General features: G+C 34.8%; 1 protein-coding gene across 1 annotated transcript in view; it reads right to left on the bottom strand.

Annotated features, from left to right (window-relative positions):
- CSMD3 (CUB and Sushi multiple domains 3) overlaps positions 1–21568 on the bottom strand; it is a 1237422-nt gene that overhangs the window by 558605 nt on the left and 657249 nt on the right. The window contains exon 13 of the mRNA XM_004743466.3: positions 5576–5688. Within this exon, the coding sequence (XP_004743523.2) occupies positions 5576–5688 (113 nt within the window). The remainder of the gene's footprint in view (positions 1–5575; positions 5689–21568) is intronic.

The following is a 21568-nucleotide window of genomic DNA, read 5'->3' on the forward strand; positions in this document are numbered from 1 at the left end:
CTGCCACCTATCCAAACAAATTGACTGGAAAAACTGTCATGATATATTTATAAATGAAAAGCAGCTAGAAAGTTATATGTACAATATACCAAAGTAAAGATAAAAGAAGAAAGGAAAGGAGAGAGAAAGAGAAGGAGAGAGAAAACAGTGGAAGAAAAAGAGAAGAAAAATGTGCTCTTAAAAAGCATAAAATCTATATGCTTGAATTGTTGGTTAAGATTTTTTTCTGGATAAATTATTTGAAATATCATCAGAAGGTATCTATGAAATGTTCTAATTAACCTCTCAAGACATTATTTGATAGGTTAAAAAAATGACACCTCCAGCATTAAATATGTATTTTCAAGAAGCTAGGCTTTTTGGTTTTTTTTTAATTAAATTTGAAGTTCAATTAAGGTTAAACATTTGTCTCGTGTTATTTTCAAATTTTGCTATCAATCCATCTTATCTCTGGCATATGCCCTTATTAGTAAAAACTTGCATTTGACAAATAATGGAATTCCTTGTCCTCAGTTCCACAATGACAGAAAAGGACTGTCAGTTCACTTTAACCATAAAAATTAATGATTCTAAATATTTAACTAAAATTATCATCTTTCATTAAAATGTTCCATTTCAAAATTTTAGGTCATCCCATAAAAGCAGATGGCTTCATCAAAATTTTAGATTCTGGCCATGTGCTTTAGTTGAGAGCTATTTTAATATTTAAATATCTAAATAAATTTAAATTTAAGCAAAAATTTACAGAAATAATATAAGTTTCTGAAAAGCAGCAGTCTTAAAACGTAGAGTTCACAGTCATATCTTAATTTTGCACACACCAGCCATGTGATCTTGAACGAATCACCTAATTTGCTGTGTTAATTAATTCATCCATACAATATCCATACAATAGGGATAATATTACCTACTTTATTGGTTTGCTACAGTTGATTAAATGAGATGACACACATGTTTAAAAACAGTAATGACTCAGGGTGCCTGGGTGGCTCAGTGGGTTAAGCCTCTGCCTTCGGCTCAGATCATGGTCTCAGGGTCCTAGGATCGAGCCCCACATCAGGCTCTCTGCTCAGCAGGGAGCCTGCTTCCCTTCCTCTCTCTCTGCCTGCCTCTCTGCCTACTTGTGATCTCTGTAAAATAAATAAATAAAAATCTTAAAAAAAAAAACCAGTAATGACTCATCAAGTGCTCACTATTAATACTATATTGATGAGAATGAGCTCCATCATGCAACTGAAAATCAGTCAGTTACAATACCTGATTTCTAAAAGCAGCAGATGATAGCACTTTCAGAACTCTTATGAAAGCTGAAGATTTTTTTTATATATGGCTTCTGCCACGAACTTAAGCTCTTAACCAAATATTTCTAAAGAACATAAAGTTACTATATGGAAATAAAAACATACAGACATTTGAAATCAGGTGGCTTTTGCTGTGTATACTTTTTTTTATGTGTAGCTGATGAGACAATGGGAGCTCAGTAGTTTAACTCAATCTTGTGGTGTCTATATGTCTATATATATATATATATATTTTAGACACTGATCAGGGTCTTCAGCTTGTCTTCAGGCTTTAACCTTTCTGCTTTCCAAAAACACTTCACACCTACATAGGATGTAATATCATATAATAGAAAGTATCATGAAGTCGACAAACTTAGAGTTGCATCTAGATTCTGCAGTAAGTTAAAGATCTGATACTCATGTTCCTTCATTCACACATTTCACAAATATTTATTGAGTGGTGATTACATGTTAGGCATGATGTTGGCTACTGAGAATACAACAATGAACAAAACAGACCAACTTCCTATCATCATAGTGCTTACATCCTAGTCGGTTTTCTGATCTGTTAAATTGAATTATAATTGATACCTCCCAGAGTTCTAATGAGATTTGATGAGTTAATGCAGGTAAAGTGATGGCGATATATAAGGTTCTTAGTAATTATTAATTGTCCTTTTAATGTTGCTTAGGTTTACTCAGACAAAGATGAAAATACATAACAAAAATAGTGCAGTGTTAATGGATGCTAATAGGTCCAGTGAAAAAAAAACTATTTTCCTTTCTGGTTAATATTCACTTGAAATAATGACAATATAAAACAAGAAAACAAAACTAATCTTCCTAAGGTTAATGGGGCAGGATAAAAAGCTAGGTTATTCTTCCCTTTTAGCAGGAACACCTAGTGTCATAACTTGAATCGTAACTTTGGCAAACTCATAGATTACCTGCAGAGAAGGATGGCTGATGTGTTATACCCAATATGGACATCACTGTTTTTAACAAATAAGGAATATCATTAAACTTCTGAAGAATACAGTGGTATTTTATGCATTTCTGCTATTGCAAACTGTAATCAGCATACTTTTATGTACATAATAAAATTAAATGAATTTTAATTGAATAAGAATGAATTGCATTTATAATAAGGAACTATTTTCTTGATTTTCAACATTTGTTGCTTTTTTACAGTTTTTTACAGTTTAAGATAGTTGCTGTCCAAATTCTATAGAAAAAAGCACTGATACTTCCAAAGATTAAAGCTGAGGTTCTAAAGATAATGATGACTTAATTAGGCAATTATGTATCATTTATATTCACAGATATATTTCTGGTCTTTTAGTCAATGGTATGGTCTTAGAAAAGGCCATTTTCAAACTGAGTTTTTTGGAGCACTAAGGTTTCCCTATACTTGGAAGGAATGAGGGGCAGTCTGACCATTGGGGAATGCCAGTCCTGCATCAAAGCAGCCCAGCTTTTAATTTTCTTTTTTTCTATTTTTGGTTTCTTAATAGGAGATTTCATTTGAAACTTTATTTTCTTTTAAAGCAAACTTCAAAAGCATGGTCACAGGCGATTAACAAAACACAATTTAAGAATTAAAATATATCATAAAAAAAATCTGGGTTACATAATTTAGTGGCTACCCGTAAAATTAAAAAAAGAAAATATACCACATGAAAAACATACTTAATTTACAGGAAATCTACAGTCAGTGCTATGTCATACAAAATCTACAGATGACAAAAAGAAGATATCTTTAGATCAAATCTGGAAAGGTTTTTTAGCAGGTGTTCCATTTAGAACCAACACACTACTTAACAGAGAGCATGGTAATTATGAAAATTATTTTTAGTAGGCAAAGTTGCTAAAGCTATCTGCACATCAAAATTCAAAACTTGTCAAAATGAACCCCGCTTCAACTTTGAGCTCAGGTTTTAAATTATGGAGAATGCAAAAAATATGATTTTCACACTAGGAAAAAAAATCACAGTAAACTAAAAATTTAAGGACATATTTTTCCCTCTAGTACATCACATTCCACATGTGAAATCATTTGTTCAGTTTTACTAATCACTTACGATGTCATAGCAAAGGGTTGCTAATGGAAATATGAAAAGGGATATATTTCCATCTGGTAGTATAGTATCTATCTGGCACAGGTCTTATACAACAGAGAAAGTGTTATTTTGTGATGAATGGAGTTAAGAAAGGCTTCACAGAAGAAGAAATATTTGAATTTTGTCTTGAAGGATGGGTGATGTGATGCTGTTAAAATAAGAATAGAGAATTCAGATGCAATTGCCTGAAAGCCCAGAGAGGACAGGTATGAAACAACTTGCGGGGATGGAGAATTACAGATAATTTTGTAAAACTGAACTGTAGAAAGACAAAGACACAGTGAAGAAAGCTGGAAGATAAGACGTCTCAAGGTTTTGGACCTTATCTTTAAGCCATGAAGAAAATTATGGAAACACCTACAGCAGGAGTGTAATGTGACACTTCTCTGCTGCTGGAGATCACCATTCCCAGTGCGGACGTTAGATTAAAATAGACTGAAGGAAGGGAAAAGAATGAAGGCATTATTCAGCAAGAATCTTCTGTGTTGGTTTCAACTCTCTCATTTCTGTAGATTATTTGTGCTTGAATAGTTGGATATGTTTTTCTCTGTCACTATATTGTGATTTCCCTGAGAGATAATACCTGGCTCTTCTTTCTATTTTCAACAACTCATTCAGAAGCCAGCACACAGCAGATACTTAGGATTTTTTTAAAAATATTTTTTGAAAACTGAGCGGAAAGAAACCAAAATAATGTTTAATTGTACTACTTTACCACGTAGTTCAGCTCTTGAACCGCACAGAGTGGAGCACATTGTAAATATCGATAGAAATCCCTACTGCTCCGACATGTCCATGAGCTCTAGTACAACTGTTTCTTTGTTGAAGCATTATCGTTAATGATTAATACGGTTTCCAAGGTTTAAACAACTACAGGTTCTCTGACAGGTAACCTTCACAGGGTGAAGGAAATAATAAACCCAAGGGGAATATAAGGATGCCAATTCCCTTTAGCCATTTAGAGTGGAATTTTCTTTAAAAAATGAAAACATCAAAACATAGATACTTTCAACAAAAACTGACCGTTCTTTAAATGTTGTAACTTTGTCTTATTTAGAAAGCAGAGATGTGGATTTTTAAATGGAGGAGGGATATATTTGAAATTATAATTAGGGTAACCTTTTCATTATTTTTAACTGACATTTATACAAATTTCTTGAACTATTCAAATTAATATAGCACCAAATTAGTCACAAGTTAAAAACACAGGATGCCTGTGTTCAGTCTCCCTGACAACATCATGCATTCAGTTCTGTGTGTCCAGATACAAAGGCAAGGCAAGCCAATGTTCGGAAAAGGAAACCAATTACAAATTATTATTATGCAAGTAAGAGAATTCTAAATAGCTATTGTTAAAATTGAGAAGAGAGAGAATAATGATTTTTACCACAACAGAAATAATAAAATCAAGCCACAGAATGTTCTGATGGTTTCTTAAAACTTTTCATTTCTTAAGGTATAGATTTCAATTGAATTTATTAACATTCACTATTTTTTTCAGTTAGAATTCTATATTCACATTTCATATATATATTTATATATATATGAAATGTGAATATAGAATTCTAACTAAAAGATTCTGCTGTGCACAGGTAATTAATCATCAATCTGCATCACTACCAACACCGGGTGGGCAGTGGTAATTTAGCACATCTGTGGTCTATGACTTACACAGGAATTGATCATTTGAACACCAAAGTGATGTATTTAATCTGAGAGAATACCTGGTAGATCCCTATGACCCCTTCAAAAAATGGTACTTGGGATTCTTGGAGGAATTAAGTCCTTTACTTTGATATTTAGTATTAACTAATTAGTATGTTATTTTTGTCAGGCAAATTGTATAAAGTATATAAAATTATGTTGTCTATTCTGGGTAAGGCTAGGAGGCCAGGGTGGCTAACATATAGGGATAGTACAGTGGGCTGGGGGGAGACGAGATATGCAAAATAGACACATTATAAGGGGGGGAAAAAAAAGCCTACGTTTATTTCAAGAAAAGTGAAATCAACATTTATAGTTAAATTAAAAAGAGAAGTATTTTGTTAGAATATATTCTTGTTTATGTTCGGGAAAACTTTTTATTTCGTAGATGCAATTAAACTTGAATTTAAAAGTATTCTCTGGTGGTATTAAGATAACATATTTCCCATAGTAGCCATTCATCATTACCTTTGTAGTTGACCTTGAAGCCAACGGAGCCGACACTTTCATCTGTTTGAAGGTGCAGCCACATTTGGCTACTCATGCTCACTATCAGGTCTGGCACAAAGCTTCCAGTCAGCCTAAAACAGAGATGGACGGAGAAGAGAGAAATGGGTTATTAAAACACTTTCTGCATGCAAATGATGACATAGAACTGTTTCTCAGTACTTTCTTGGCTAGAAAAAACAACTGTCAGATAAACTTGCAAGGCTATGCGTTGATGTAACAGAACAAACAGCACAATTTAGTGATCAAGATTTATTATAAGTAAGTATCATTCCATGTGTTTAACTAGGTTAGGTCTTTCATAATCCTCAGGCAAGATACTAAATTTTAGACTATCAGAGAATCTTACACTCCTTTTTGAACTGAAAGGAAAAAGAGGATCTAAAATATCTTTAATTTTTTTTTAAACACCAGGAATGCTCTTCATTTTAACCTTTCAAGTTTTACAGAACTTTCTTCTAAAGAAATAGGGTGAAAAATATTTAAGCACTGTGCAAAACAATAAAATGGCAAGGAATATAGTATATCCCTTTGCATACTGATATCAGATAACATATGTCATGTTTTTTTTTTTTTTTTACTGCAAATAGTTTCATTTTAAAGAACATGCTGGTAGTTTGATACAGCATCACTGAATCTGTGCATTAATAATCTCATTCAGTAATGCTCAATGGAAATTACCTCATGTTTCCTCTGTCATTAATTATGTTACAGTCACATACTTGAACCAAAGCCAAGGGTCATATAAAGGAGAAAAGCAAATGAGTAAATAAGACCTTGGGGGAAAAAGTCTGTCAAGAATAGGAAGAGGGAGGGGCGCCTGGGTGGCTCAGTGGGTTAAGCCGCTGCCTTCGGCTCAGGTCATGATCTCAGGGTCCTGGGATCGAGTCCCGCATCGGGCTCTCTGCTCAGCAGGAAGCCTGCTTCCCCCTCTCTCTCTCTGCCTGCCTCTCCATCTACTTGTAATTTCTCTCTGTCAAATAAATAAATAAAATCTTTAAAAAAAAAAAAAAAAGATTTTAAAAATAAAAAAAAAAAAATTAAAAAAAAAAAAAAAAAAAAAAAGAATAGGAAGAGGGAAAAAATGGACTCACTGCTGAGCAAAATATCCATAGTGATAGGGAAGTTTAAATTATATACTGAAAAGAGTCTTCTAAAAGGGGGAATTCCTAAGCGTTTGTGTACTTTATTGCTAAGATCATGAAGATTCTGGGAAATTACGTGAGGAGAGAAGGTATAAATTTTCCCTCTGTAATAAAATGGGCCTCTTAAGAGAGCAGGTTTTGGGATAGAGGCTACTCTACAATTACACCAGCAGAGGGCAGCACTGATGCCCGTATCCCCGAAGTGACCACAGCGGCAAAATGCTTTGCTCATTATCTAGCCACCAAAAGGATAAAATAACATCAGCCGATTGAGTTAAATGTAGCTGTGTTACCAGTGTCCAGTGTTACAGAATTTATGGGGACTCTATCTCAAATAAGCCGAGTTAAATACTGTGTTTTAATTATGGGATTATGTGATACTGAGGAACACTGTGACATATATTGTATTATGGAATTTTAAGGTATGTTGTCTTCCTGCCAGATCAAATTTAAAATTATTATAATATAAAAGATATACATACATACATTCTCCTTTGTAATATAGCTGTGTATCTGCCCCATGTATACATATTTATGGGTATACATATCTGTGGGTAAACACACACACTTCCCCCCATCATGTGGAAAGATCATTCAGTGCAATTTTGTGGCATATGAAATTTCAATTTTCAAATTGGTGACAATTTGAGCTATAGTAGGGACAGAGTTTATGGGCAAGAGTAAGGAGAACTCAAGCTCTGAGACATGACAGAAAGCAAAATGGTTTCATTATGAAATAGGCATGAGATACACCATATCAAATGTGCCAACAAACTGCCTCACACTATTAAAAGTTGTTTTCAGGAGAAGATTGCATAATTGCTCCTTCTTATGTTCTCTTATTTCCTTTCAGTTCTGAACTTTTACTACCCCAAACTTCCAGCATGATATTTTGTCAGTTCATAAGGAACAGCTAACACATATAGGCAAAGTTGTTCCCTTGCTAACTTGTTCTTCTGTGACTCCACATTCCTGGCTGGTGTAAGGGTAAATACAAATCTGAAAAATAATGATAATTAAACTAAAAAATTCCCCAATGCCACAAAGGGAAGAGAAAAAGCCCCTTCTCTTTAGCATTTCCTTTAGAACACTCAAAATTGTAAATGGCCTCTGTTTATTTCAATTATATAAAAATCTTTTAAGTTAAATAAGCCTCTTGCCAATGGTGCATCCTGTGAATGCCTCTTTCTTGGAGGTCTGGGTGTCATTTCTTTGAAATGTGAATGTCAAGGAGAATATTGTTCTGTATCCCTGTTTTTGTGGGATTTAAGTGTAGGCATACAGACCCATGAGGTAACTTCCTGCCCATCAAAAAGATGGGTGTTTTATTCAAAAATCTTTTTGGATTTGTATGTTAAGGGCAGTTAACATACATGTAATGGACTGTATCTGCCTGACTGTATAAAAAGGCAAGATTTATTTCTTTGCAATCACCTTGGTGGGTCGCCTGTGATACACATCACAGTCTGGTTTAATGCTTATTAAACATTAAAACTGTTTTATTCTTGCTTACATTTTGTGGAGAGATTTAACGAGGCTGACAGGTAATTCTATTTTTAATTATATATCCCCGACAATTTGGTGATGAGGATAGGATCCAAATGGCAGTTCTTGAATTAAATGGACCGGCTAAAGTCTCATGGTTATAAACAGTCTAGTAAGAGACCTTGGATTATAAAGTGTTTCTTCTAGTGCCCTGCTCTTTTGAAATACTATCTCAATGAACCACCCTCTCAAATTCAAGATTTTATTATTTAGTAAACCAGGGTAAATTGGGCTCTAAAATCCAAAATCATGATCTAAGATCATGATTAGCTTTGACAGTAAAAAAAAATATGGGAAGCCTGAGGTTCTTTCTCTTAAACAGGTAATACCCCTGTCATATTTGGAATACATAGGAGAATCTAGTCTTTCAGGATTTTTGTGTTTTAGGAGGGCCTCATACCAAGCAAATTAGATACTTGTATTTATTGGATGGCTATCATTCTAAGAGGAAAATTAAAAAGCGGTTTGGATAATCAGTGGAAAGACTGGGAAGAATGGGAGAATTCAAGGGACTTTCTCTTTTACAGAAGCCCTCTCTTTCTTTCTCTTGCTGTCTCTGCTCCTTCTGTCTTCCCTGTCTCATTATTCTTTAAATTTACACCGCCACACGTGGGGATGTACTAGCTCCTGGAATTCTGAAGCCAAAAGATTTTGTTCATTTGATGGAGCAAGCATGCTGGGGACAAGAAGATGACCAGCACGCCAAAAAGTAGCCAGCTATCCACCCGCCTCCACAACTGCGGAAAAACTAACTGTTTGGAAGACCTACTGAAAGAGACTGCTCACAGCTTTTCCTCTAAAGGTGAGCTGGGAAAAACCACAGTGTTACAAACAGAAGACAGGAGAATTCCCTATTATTTTCCATCAAAAATTTATTGATACTTTTTCAGAGTTTACTAGCATGGATCCAGGAACAGGTCAAAATCGTCCTCTGGTTCTATCCATCTTTGTCTTGGCTCTCTTGTTGACTATCCAAGCTCAGATTAAAGAAAGGGGGCGTCAAATGGCAAGGGCAACTATTACTCAAATCTTAGCAGTAGCTACTCAGTTTGGGGACAATCTGAACAAATATGAAGAAGAAAATAAGAAGTTAAAAAGCGGCAGGTTAACTGTTCGGTTAAGACTAATTACTAAACGAAATTAACTCTACAGTGGTGGCCAATCTGTTAAGAGAAAGGAAGAGAAAACAGAATGTTACTATTATAAGAGGCTGCAAACTAGAAGAGGGAATGGAGAAAAGAAGACTCCAGGGATGAATAAATTGCAGAAATAGGAATCAGGAATGCCCAGAAGGCTAAAGAATAACTGGGAAAATGGTTTAAAATAGACAGACTGAGGAAATCTCAGCAGTTGGAACTGGTGAAATGTATGCTTCAATAACTTTCCCTCTGGCTGATGTATCATTGCTTTTTCTGGTAGATTGTACTGCTACTTATTCCGAAATTTCCCTGGAAAGTCCTCATTTTCCATCTGGTGATAGATCAATACAGGTCGTTTGAATCAACTTTATGCTCCTTTCTTTTCTTTGTGGTTCCAAACTGAATAGATCCTGTGGCTGAGGAACACATTTTCTTCCTTTCTCTTGATTGTCCTATAAACCTATTGGGGAGAGATCTCTTGTGCAAATTAAGACTACCATATTGTGTATTCCATCTGGAATGTCTGTGAATTACCCTCAGAAAAAGCATCTGGTTTGGTTACTGGGTACTTTCTGAAAGAAAAGGGGTATAGTAGGAAATAGAAAGCCTGTACCACACTGGAAAATTACCCTGAGCAGAAACAAATCAGTGTATTACTTTGGGCCCAAGGAATAACAACACTAATTTAATCTAAGATGTATAACCCATAGAAATCCCTTATCGGAAGCATTAGTCTTATGTCGACCAATACCCTTTGTTGAGGGCTCAATTAGAAGGGAAAATCCAGTTATAAAAAAAAAAAAATTAGAAAAAGCAAAGGATAATTATAAAATAAAGGGCACCTACCCTATAATATTATTACTGCCAAATTCCCAGTAAAGAAGTAAAGTAAATATGATAAAGATGGTTGACTTTTGTACAAGATCTTAAGAAAATAAATAAAATTGTTCCATTAATGTGTATAGTTCCTAAACCAGAACTTTTAATAACTTTGGTAGCATTGTCTGAAAGGTTTTTCTCCAATCTATCTATTTCTGCTTTGTTTTTGTTTTCTTCTAGCTCCTCTCATGGACAAGTCTAAATCTTGTTCACTTTTACTTATGAAGGAGTGCAATATTTATGGCAAAAAAAAAAAAAATTCAAGCGTTTCAGTACTCTCCTACTATTCCTCTAGTCATTTATGGGAAAGCTTAGAGACAGCTCTCCCACCAGAAGGATCCATAGGTATTCAATATATGGATGGTTTGCTGGTAGAATCAGAAACTAAAAAGCCAAGCAGAACTGATACTTTGGCTTTGTTACAATTCCCTCTGTTTACAAGGGCACAAGGCCTCACGAGATAAGCTGTATTACTGCCAAACTGAGGTAGAATATTCAGGGTATCTGTTGATGCTGAAGGCCCCAAAAGCATACAATACAGCCCATTTTGCAAATGAAATATCTTGTTAAATAAAGTCCCCAGTTTTGGGGACTAAGAGGATACCGTAGACCATGAATTCAAACTTTTACAGAGAGGGAAAAACCTCTGATAGAGCAATTGTGAGATGACTGCTCAGCATTGGGAATTCTGAATTTGGAAAAGCCTTTCTAGTTGTGTTGTCGTGAAAATAAGGGTGCCACGTTTGAAGCGTTAACTCAAAAGCAAGGATTCATTAGACCACACGTTGATAATGTATTTCTCAGATCTTCTGGATCAGGGCACTGTGGTTACTGGGATGCTATAATAGCAACAGGCACACTTTTAAAAAGGCTCAAGTCCTTACCTTGAGTCACTTGACTTATTTTCCTGTCCTATGTGTTATAACAACTATCTTACAAGTAAGGTTACAAATTTGTGGGTATGCCATCAGACTAGGTATAAAGGGTCATTAAACAACAACAACAAAAATACTATTAGGAAATGCAATCTCTTAGATCCTGGGTTTTTTTTGTTGTTGTTGTCGGTGTTGTTTTTACCAGATCCTAATCATATTGTTGGTCCCAACTGTTCAATGGTAATAGAAGACACGAGGCTTTGACTTGATTTGTCTGATATTCTTGTTCATAATGACAATTTCATAATGTTTGTGGATGGGTCATATTCTTAGGATAAAAGTGGCCAGCATAAGGCTTTGTATGGTATGCTGACTCTTTATAAAAATTCTGGAAGCTTCTATTTTGCCTCGAACTAAGTTGGCACAAACAGCCTCATCAATAGCAGTCATGGTAATTGCACCCCCATATAGTATATGTTTTTGTCTGTCTTGCAACAGAAAAAATTTGGAAAAAAAAATAAAAAGAAGAAGAAGGTTCCTACTTTGAGGGGAAAGAATCTCATGGAAAATTGATAGCTGACTTGTTCAAGGCTGCTCAGATCAGTAATCTCTTGCAGGGCTCACGCAGGCAGAATGAAAACTTCTGAAGGCAATGATTTTGCTGACAGAGCTTCAAAAGCCACTGTTAAATGCGGCAGATTTCAAACTTAGAAGCCTCACATTCAATACAACAAGCAATTTTTGTTAATTTCCAAAAATATGCTTCCCACACCCCCACACACAAAAAATGTACAAATGGATTAGAAGAGGAGCTAAGAGAAATTTCACTGAACTCTGGGAATTAGCTAACAAAAACACATGCCACAGTCCTTATTTCTTGGTTAGCAATGTTGCATCATCAACATAAATGCCAAAGTAAAAAAGGATTTTTAAAGGCACTAGACTCTTACTACATATACCTAAAAAGATGAAGTTATCCAAAACATATTAAAGAGATGAAAAATGTGCCAGTAGAATTCTTCACGGGTTCTCCTAAGGTCTGTGTAGACAGTTTTCCCCAACCAACTTCTCTAAAATTTTGGTGGCATTTGGATTTCATAGAATTAATTTCTGAGGAATTTAAGATGTTTTGTCTAGTTATGGGATTATGATATCTGGATGGTCTGAAGAAGTTGTTCCCCTCTTCAGATGCCAATGCTCAAGCAGTGGTAAAGTCTTTCTTCAAACATTTTCCACTTAAGGAATACTAGAGCATAATGAATCAGAGAGAGGAAGTTATCTGATTTCCACTGCCATCTAGTAATGATGCAAATATTTACAGATTCCAGTAAGAACAATCAAACTCGTTTGTTAAAATTCAGCAATATAATAGATTAAACTGGTCTAGACGTTTACTACTAGCCTTGTGGAAAATTAGAGCAACCTCTGCAAGCAAGCAAAATATTTTCCCTTTGAACTTATATTTGGCAGGCTTATGAATTTGGGTCGTCAGAGATCATGTCCTGTACCCAATTTAACCGAATCCTCTCATAAACATGTCCAATACTTCAAAGGGCTTCTTTCTTCCCCAGAAGTCCTGAGACATAAAGTCATAAGGCAAAGGACCTTGAAGGACCCACCAGAAGTCTGCCACCTCTATTAACCAGGAGATTCTGTCTACTTAAAGTTGTTGTAGAGGAAAGACTGTCTGTTCCTATGCTGGAGGGACTCTTTGAAGTACTGTTAATCACCCATACAATGATCAAAGTGAAAGGAAAACCCAGGGAGACCCACGCTTGCCAAGTGAAGCCAGCAGCCATAAAGGGCTAGGCAGTGGGTCTTACAAAAGAGTTGAAAATCAAATTTTCTAGAGCAACCGAGGATGACACGGAACTCAGCTTAAAAAAGGTATTCTAGGGCACCTGGGTGGCTCAGTGGGTTAAGCTGCTGCCTTCGGCTCAGGTCATGATCCCAGGGTCCTGGGACTGAGTCCTGCATCGGGCTCTCTGCTCAGCGGGGAGCCTGCTTCCTCCTCTCTCTTTCTCTGCCTGCCTCTCTGCCTACTTGTGATTTCTCTCTGTCAAATAAATAAATAAAATCTTTAAAAAAAAAAAGGTATTCTAGAGAACGTATGATTTTCGTGGACTGCCTTACTGTCTTATTCACAGCAGTGTTTTTTAAATTTCTTTAAAAGGTCACATTTTATTACAGAAAAAAAAACAGGTTATTTCTTAAACTATATTTTTCTTTTTGTACTCCCAATAATAGGCCCCATAATCACTATACCCAGACATCTCAAAATTATATTCCCAGTGGCCAAGACAGCCTTAATTTTCCCCTGAGCTTAACTAAACTTTGAGAGTCTCCTTCCTGATTACAAGCTCTTATTCTACCTTTTTGAAGAGCCTTTACTTTAGAAAACTTAGAACTGTACATCTTTTCTCTGCACTTCAAGACGCAAATTTTCTACAACCTATGAATGTGTTTCTCAAGGAGTTGGGAGCCATCCCTCTGAAATATAATCACGAAAAGAGGTAGCACTGCAAACTCTCTGTCTGTGGACTATAATAGTACTGACTCCTATGTCAATAGTCTTGGTCCCTATTCCAGTAGGAGTCCATAGTCTTGAATAAAGTCTTCCCTAACTGTTTAACTGGTCTGGCATAATTTTTCTCTTAATCTGGTCAACACATGATCTGGACTTCTCAGTCTAGCAATCTAATTATAGACAGAGCAAAAAGTGAGATTATCTTCTTAGTAAGTTTTAATAATACCAAAGTAAAATAACTAACGCCCATCTAGATACTTACTTTATAATTTTGACATTAAAAAAAAAACAGTTTTGCTAACTTGTTTGACTAGTAGGATGCTGCAGAATGAAAAGCATTTAATTAGAAGACAAACAGAAATCCAGTGTTTACAAATTAAGCTATAGAAGACAAGTTTAATGCCCCTTGATTAACTTTGAAATAACAAGTTCTCTCCAGTCCAAGTGTAGATAAGCAAAAGTGAATGTCTATTACCTATGGAGATTTAATTGACTGTTATAATAATATAACTATTGATTTTGACCATGCAAAACATGGCCTGTAGGCTGGGTTTGTCCTCAAGATTTAAATAATTAGAGTCATGTATTATTGAACACTGGAAGTTCAATATGTACCCTTCAACAGGTGCCTCACAATAATACTAGATAATGGTTCTGGGTATCTTTGTGTTTCCATTTGGGAAAAATTATATGGAAAGATGGAATAATTACTGAAGATCCTAGATTATTTTGTAAATGTAATGTCACTTATGTAATTGGTGAGAACTTAGGAGAAGTTTACTGGGACTCTAAAGAAATAAACTCTTACTGACAAAATTAGATTCAGGCTCCAGGGTGAAGCTACTCCTTAGGTTTAAATTAGTAAGCTTTCATAAGGAGCTATAAAATAATACAATAAACATTGAATCATTTAAAAGTGTAAGCAATATAGGCAACATAGCAATTTGTAAAACTAATGTATGATGAAAGAAAATATTTGACCTTTGCCATCAAGAATTTTCTTTACCCATTCAACATTGGTACAACATATTTAAAGGTTATTCCTCCACAGCTAATATTGTACTGAAATTTTAAATTCATCCTATTGTATTCCTGATAATTGCTTTGCTTTGTATTTTACTGTGAATTTGCTGTATATTTAGATGACTGCAAACTGCCCAGAGCAAAGTAGAAACAGCAATTGAGATAATTATAAAATTGTAGTTTTATTATAAAGTAGTCACAAAAAGAAAAATTATAAGTGCAAATACAAATTAAAAAAAAAAGTTTCAAATTGTCCTTGGTTACAAAAGGGAAAGAAAACTTTCCTACTTTTCCATTTCTTTTTATCATTTCCTTTAGAAAACTTAAAATTGTAAATACTTGCTTTCTCAATGTTTTTCAGGCCTATTTAAATGGTGTAAAAGCTAAACAAAACTCTTCCAGTTTTACACATCAAGAATGTCTTTCATGAAGGCCTTGGAGCCATCTCCTTGAAATGTGAACATGAAGAAAGATGGTGCCCCTTCATCCTGCTTCTGTGCCTGAGAGTTAAAGCCTAGGTGCTTTGCTCTAGGGTGTAACTTCCAGCTTATCATATGGATAAGAGTTAATTTTGTTTTACTTTTGATAAGGATAATCAACACATATGTAATGGATTGTATCTGCTTATATAAATGGGTGAGATTATTTTTCTTTTTTTGCAATCTCTTTAGCAGACTGCATATAATGTATGTTATATTCTGGTTTAATGCCTACTCAGGAGTAAAAGTGATTTATTCTTTTCTTCACGTAGTGAAGAGAATTCACTTTGTTGGTGGTGATTTTATTTTTGATTATATTTTATTAACATTGGTGCCTCACTTGAAACCACACTCTTTGGATGCAGGTTCAGTGGCTAATGTCCTTCCAACAGCCTCTCATGCACTTTAGTTTAGACTCAAATTGAAATTTCACCTACTTTGGACAACTTTCTATCCAACTCCCATCCCTGACAGTAAAGGGTTTTTCTAATCATGGAGGAGGGAGTCCCACATTATTTCAAATGAGTATTCAAATGGCTTTAGTATGGTTTTGTTTGTTTGTTTATTTTTAGGGAGAGAGAGCATGAGGGAGAAGGGGGCAGAGGGAAACTGAGAGAGAGAATCTTAAGCAGGATCCATGTCTAGCACAGAGCCCAGTGCAGGGCTTGATCTCACAACCCTAAGATCATGACCTGAGGTGAAATCAAGATTTGGATGCTAACTGGGGTGCCTGGGTGGCTCAGTGGGTTAAAGCCTCTGCCTTCGGCTCAGGTCATGATCCCAGGGTCCTGGGATCGAGCCCCACACTGGGGAAAAAAACAAACAAACAAAAAAAAATATATATATATATATGTATAAAATCACCAAGTATATATGCATTTAATATTTAACACTTTTATTTGTCAGTTATATCTCAATATCTCAATAAACCTGAGAAAAATAAAAAGGAAAAAAAGTGGATCAACATTTTAGAATAATAATATATTTCCTTAAAAATGATAATACATGGAGTACTAGAAATAACAGAACTACATAAATGTTAGCTTATTTAGGTAACTGAGTAATCCATAATTATGACATTTATTTCATTCATGGATTTAGGTTTCAGAAGTTCTTATTGGCTAATTCAAAAGCATAAGGTGTATGAGGGTATCTGTCACAGTTCTCACTTCATACACAATATTTCTGTATCAACATTTTTTTGGGGAATGTGAAGATAAAGACCTCGGCACATATAACTTTGTGTTCAGCTATGTGTGCCATCCTTCATTTATACTTTTAGCACTCTAGCAAGGGGCAGTCTTTAATATTTGCTATTAGTGGGAGGAAATCCAGCTGATTTAGATACCCTTTTTATATTTTGTTTCATTTTTTTACAACCACTTTTGAAATGCCTACCATAGTACAAATATTTCTGATTAAACAGAGAGAAACGTTAACTAAAAGACTTTTTTTTAAAAATTTTAGACAATTCAATCCATGCAAAAATAAATACACAAACCAAAGCAAACAATAGCAAACTGACTTTTTCTTTAGTAAAATTGTTAGTGTTTTCATAATAGAAAGATGTAGCTACAACCACAATGAAAAAAGGATGAAGAACCATAAAAGTAAGCTCTCTCTATATTTAATAATTTGCTGCTAGAAATCAACATGTCACAGAGACTATTTTCATCTTGTCTAAATAATTCTTAAATTCCAAGGGCATATATTTACTATTGCCCAACAGCAAGTCATTTTCATGAGTATGCATTAAATCTTCTCCACAGGACTAAATAATGTGTGTCTGGCACTGTGATCTTGGACTTCCGACTTTCAGAACTGTGAGAAATAAATTTCTGTTGCTGATAAACCACCCCGTCTATGGTATTTTTGTGACAGCAGCCCAGGTGAACGAAAGCATGTCTGCACCGTATGTCCTTGCCAATGTTTGCAAAGATACCTTCTCTGTTCACATGTCTCAGTAAGTGTCTTGATGCGGAGTAACTTTGCCTCTCCCACTATAATTCATGCAATACCTAGCAGTGTTAACACAGGCTCTGTGTTAGGTATTTTGGGAAACCCGAGATGAGTAAAAGATAGTTACTGTTCTCAAGGAACTTAAAAAATGATGGTGAGCATGTGTGAGTGAGTGAGCGAGTATGTGTGCGTGGTGGAGGACAGCAATCAGAGTACAAAGCACAGTGAAGAGCAATAAGAAGAGGTTTTTTTTTTTTCCTTGTTTTTAATAACTCTAAGATAAGGGATGCAAAATTTTGCTCACTGGTCAATTTTCTAAGCACTTTTTATTTATACCGTGGTCAGCATTCTCTTAAAAAAATATTACCTCGTTGCTATATTTAGTATATTCCCTTCTTTCATTAGCCCATGGTGTTTTGGTATTTAGGTTTTTTTCATTATTAACAGAGGGAAATACAAAAGCAAATTTGAGAAAGTAAATTCCCTGGATGTAGAAGAGTTTGCTCAAGGCAAATATCATGTGTAGTGGTCTGATACCAAGAAGAGTAGAGCCTAGATTTTTACAGAGTGAATCACTGAGTAGTTTAAAAAAAAAAAAACCTTGGACAAAGTAGCTTGTCAAAACATAAAGACCAATGAGCTGAGAAAAATAACAATAATCTGTATAACAAAGCTATCTTATCTAAAAAAGCTAATATAATGATTACAATATTAAAATGACTATAATATTTATTTAAAAACTATATTAACAAAAGTGTGGGTGTATTTAAAGTTTAAAAAAAAAGAGAGAGAGAGAGAGAAAGAGAGACAAAGAGTACCCAAGGAGGGGTATTGCTGGCCGTTATCAACTTATAACTGAGAAGGAAATTTTACACTGTACATTGATTTTATAGGAGAAATTAGAATTTCAAAGTAAGAGAATTAGTTATGTTTAGATATCCAAAACAACATTTCTCCCCTTAAGATACTAGTTCAAATACAATGTCATCCAATCAATATCAGTGCATATTCATAAAATTTCCAGAGGTATCTTAGGGGTAGAAGACTTTTTTTTTTAACCTCATCTTTTATTTTGCAAGTTTTCACCTAATTAATCTTAACAGTGTCACCATGAATTCAATAAGGAAACAGCAAAGCATGTGAGAGAAAAGGCAAGAAAACAAAGGGAATCACATGCTTGATCAAATGCCTAACCATCTTCCTTTGATGCTACAAGAAGGTTGGACAAATAATCAACACCCTCTCCTTTTATATCCAGACGAAATGAGGGTTGGAGGTGAATTCAATGCCAGTTACTGCATTATCACCACTCGTAGTTCTCTCAAATTTATTACATCCATTTTCACTGTCAGGTGAATTTACACATAAGTGTGAAAAAAGCACATGGAAAACAATCTGGAGAAACTTACTGTTATTTTAACAGCCTTTAAAAGATAATAGCATGATTGTTTAAATCAATTACCTGAATTTTTATCAGCTGGCTAAGTTCATATTCTGAGATCTTTTGACACGTGTCACTATAATTCCACGCAATTGTCAGGAATAAAAAAAAAAATGCTATTTCACAAAAGAAAAAAATGTCCTCCAAGTAATTCCAATGGAGAGAAAATGAATGAGAAACAGAGACAAGAGTATAAATGGGCAATTTGATTATGAGACAGCAAACAACAGAAGCAACACATCTCTGAATTGTGAATTTAGGTTTGCAACTTAAGTTTGCAGTATTTTAGGAATTTTCATCTGATAAAACTATGGAGAAATTCATATTACATATGGTGTCCAATTACAATGGACATTATTATTTAATAATTCTCTATTACTTAATAATTTCATTGCTGATAACTTCATCATATTTCTTTGGGGCTAAAGTCTCAAGGTAAAGAGACATAGCATACTTAAATTATTTTTAAGTTACTATATTGCAAAAACTAAATGCTTTGTACTTCAGAGAAAGTAATTACAAGAACGGTTTTTAAAAACACCTCATAATTAGTCTTTTTATAAAGGATTATTTTAACTATTGAACATATTGTGACTTTATGGACTATATATATATTTTTATGGAATAGAATATGACAATTGACTTTACATTTTAGAACTTAAATATTAAAAGAAAATGAGAAACAAAAACACTACATATTTCTAATGTTTAATTTAATCCTAACACCTAAACAAAATAGGTTGGTATGTTTCATATCTGACTAAATACTTACCAAAGTGATGTGTTCTGTGTTTTTTAATGAAAACTTATAAAATTAATATAAGCTGAATTCATCCTCTTATAAGAAAATTTAAAATATGATATTACATAGTTTTCTGTTAGATGCATGCCTTTTTATTTATTTATTTATTTACTTTACTACATTATTTAACTTTCAGCTATCACATCTCTTAAAATGAATTTATTTGTGAAAATAGTTTTGGTGCCAAAAGTTATTTACTAGCATATAAATCAAACATAAAAATCAAAAAGGCAATCATAGATTAATAAACATTGCTAACTAAGGTGTCCAGATGGAGACTAGTTTTACCTGTTAGAAGAGCTTTATTTATTTATTTATTTATTTATTTATTTATTTATTTTTAAAGATTTTATTTATTTATTTGACAGAGATGACAAGCAGGTAGAGAGGCAGGCAGAGAGAGAGAGGGGGAAGCAGGCTCCCTGCTGAGCAGAGAGCCCAACATGGGGCTCAATCCCAGGACCCTAGGAACATCACCTAAAACGAAGGCAGAGGCTTAATTCACTGAGCCACCCAGGCACCGAATTGCATCATTTAAAATAAATTCTTTTCAACTGGGGTTTTAAAATTTAAAATTCTTGACAATTTATCATGCCACATACCTAATATTGTTTTTCAACTTGGGCAGGAGGACCCCTTTTCTAATCTCTTCCCCATGGAGGGTGTCCTTCTGACCTTTCCTTAACTCTTCCCCAGGGAGTTGATGCATCTACTGGTGCCTGCCTCCCTCCCTGACTTCTTCCAGATTCTAGGCTAGTTTCCAGCCCATTGTGCCATCAGTACAAGAATTGGGAGTAAGTCTTTCAAACTTCTAAAGTAATTTAAGAGCAATTGTGTGCGGTGAATTTCATAATATAAAAATAATGGGATTGTACTCACATATGTTTTTATTTCATTTTTCGATACATTTATTTTCCCTTCCCTTTACAAAAGTATCAGTTCAAGATAGATTGGAAATGAAAACAAATCTATTTTACAGTTTGTTTGAGAAGTACTGTTTTACAACTCACTAGTTGTAAAAAATCCAGTACCCTGGATTTGCCTGCTATCTGGACACACATAAGTCTCCTTTCCACATGCATATTTCCAGGGCCAGGACATAGGACCCATATGTGTACCCTTGGGCAGTGGACAGTACTTGCAGGGAGGCACGTGGTCTTCAAATATTTAAACTGGGAAGAGAAGACCACAGCTTGGTGAAGGATGGAGCTAAGGTTGGTGAGAGTGGGTGGCAGCTGTAGGCTGGGGCTGGGAACACATTTGCCCCATAACTTCATGACCCCATAAGGAAACCACACAATTCCTAGAATTCCAAATGCCAACTTGTCTTATCAGGTCGTCATGAAAGTGCGTTTGTCAAGGTAGGAGAATGGAACATACTATATTTGATGACATGTAGCTTTCATATATAACATAATATTTAGATATATGATACATAAGTTTGCATTTATTTGCTTTCTTACTCTGGGCCCTGTAAACGCCCAAATGAGCGGTCCTAAAGTTGGGAAAGTTAACCTTGAGAAATAGGCTTCAGATTCACTTCTCTGGTGGATACAAATCCAGTTAAGTTCTATTATTACAGAATCTTAGAGTTCAAAGGAACTTCTGATCTAATTCTAGCACTGTAAAATCTCTGTTAGTGAGTCAGCCAGCTTTCATTTGAACACCTCCAGGAGTAGGTGCTACCTAAGTTCTGTTTCAGTCATCCTTACTTAGGAAAAGGGTTATATTTTCAGAGAAGTGCAATTTTGTTTCTCAGGGAGAAAAGCAAGTTTGAGAAACAGTATCTGGTTACAGACAGAGGAATATGGACGAAAAATGGGAATCTCATGAATTTTTCAAAATTAATATAACTTCTCAGAGTGAGGGAAATATAACAACAAAGTAGAACGACTACACAAAAAAGGGACAGTATAACAAGAGGAATATGAGAAGAGGAAAATAATATATAACTTTTTCTTCTTTTTCCTACCAGCAACAGAAGGAAACTCATGTTAGTCTGTGACATACAGCTATTTCCATTTGACTATTTATTTGGTTTATAAAGGCACTACCCATCCATACATTTGTTCTCTATAGAATCTTTTGTTGTCCAGCTAATTTGGGAATAATCTTCTTCAAAAAATCAACTGTAAGATTT

The sequence above is a fragment of the Mustela putorius genome, unplaced genomic scaffold (genome assembly GCF_011764305.1).
Source record: "Mustela putorius furo isolate JIRA1106 unplaced genomic scaffold, ASM1176430v1.1 tig00000228_pilon_pilon_pilon, whole genome shotgun sequence".
In the NCBI taxonomy this organism is placed as follows: domain Eukaryota; kingdom Metazoa; phylum Chordata; class Mammalia; order Carnivora; family Mustelidae; genus Mustela; species Mustela putorius.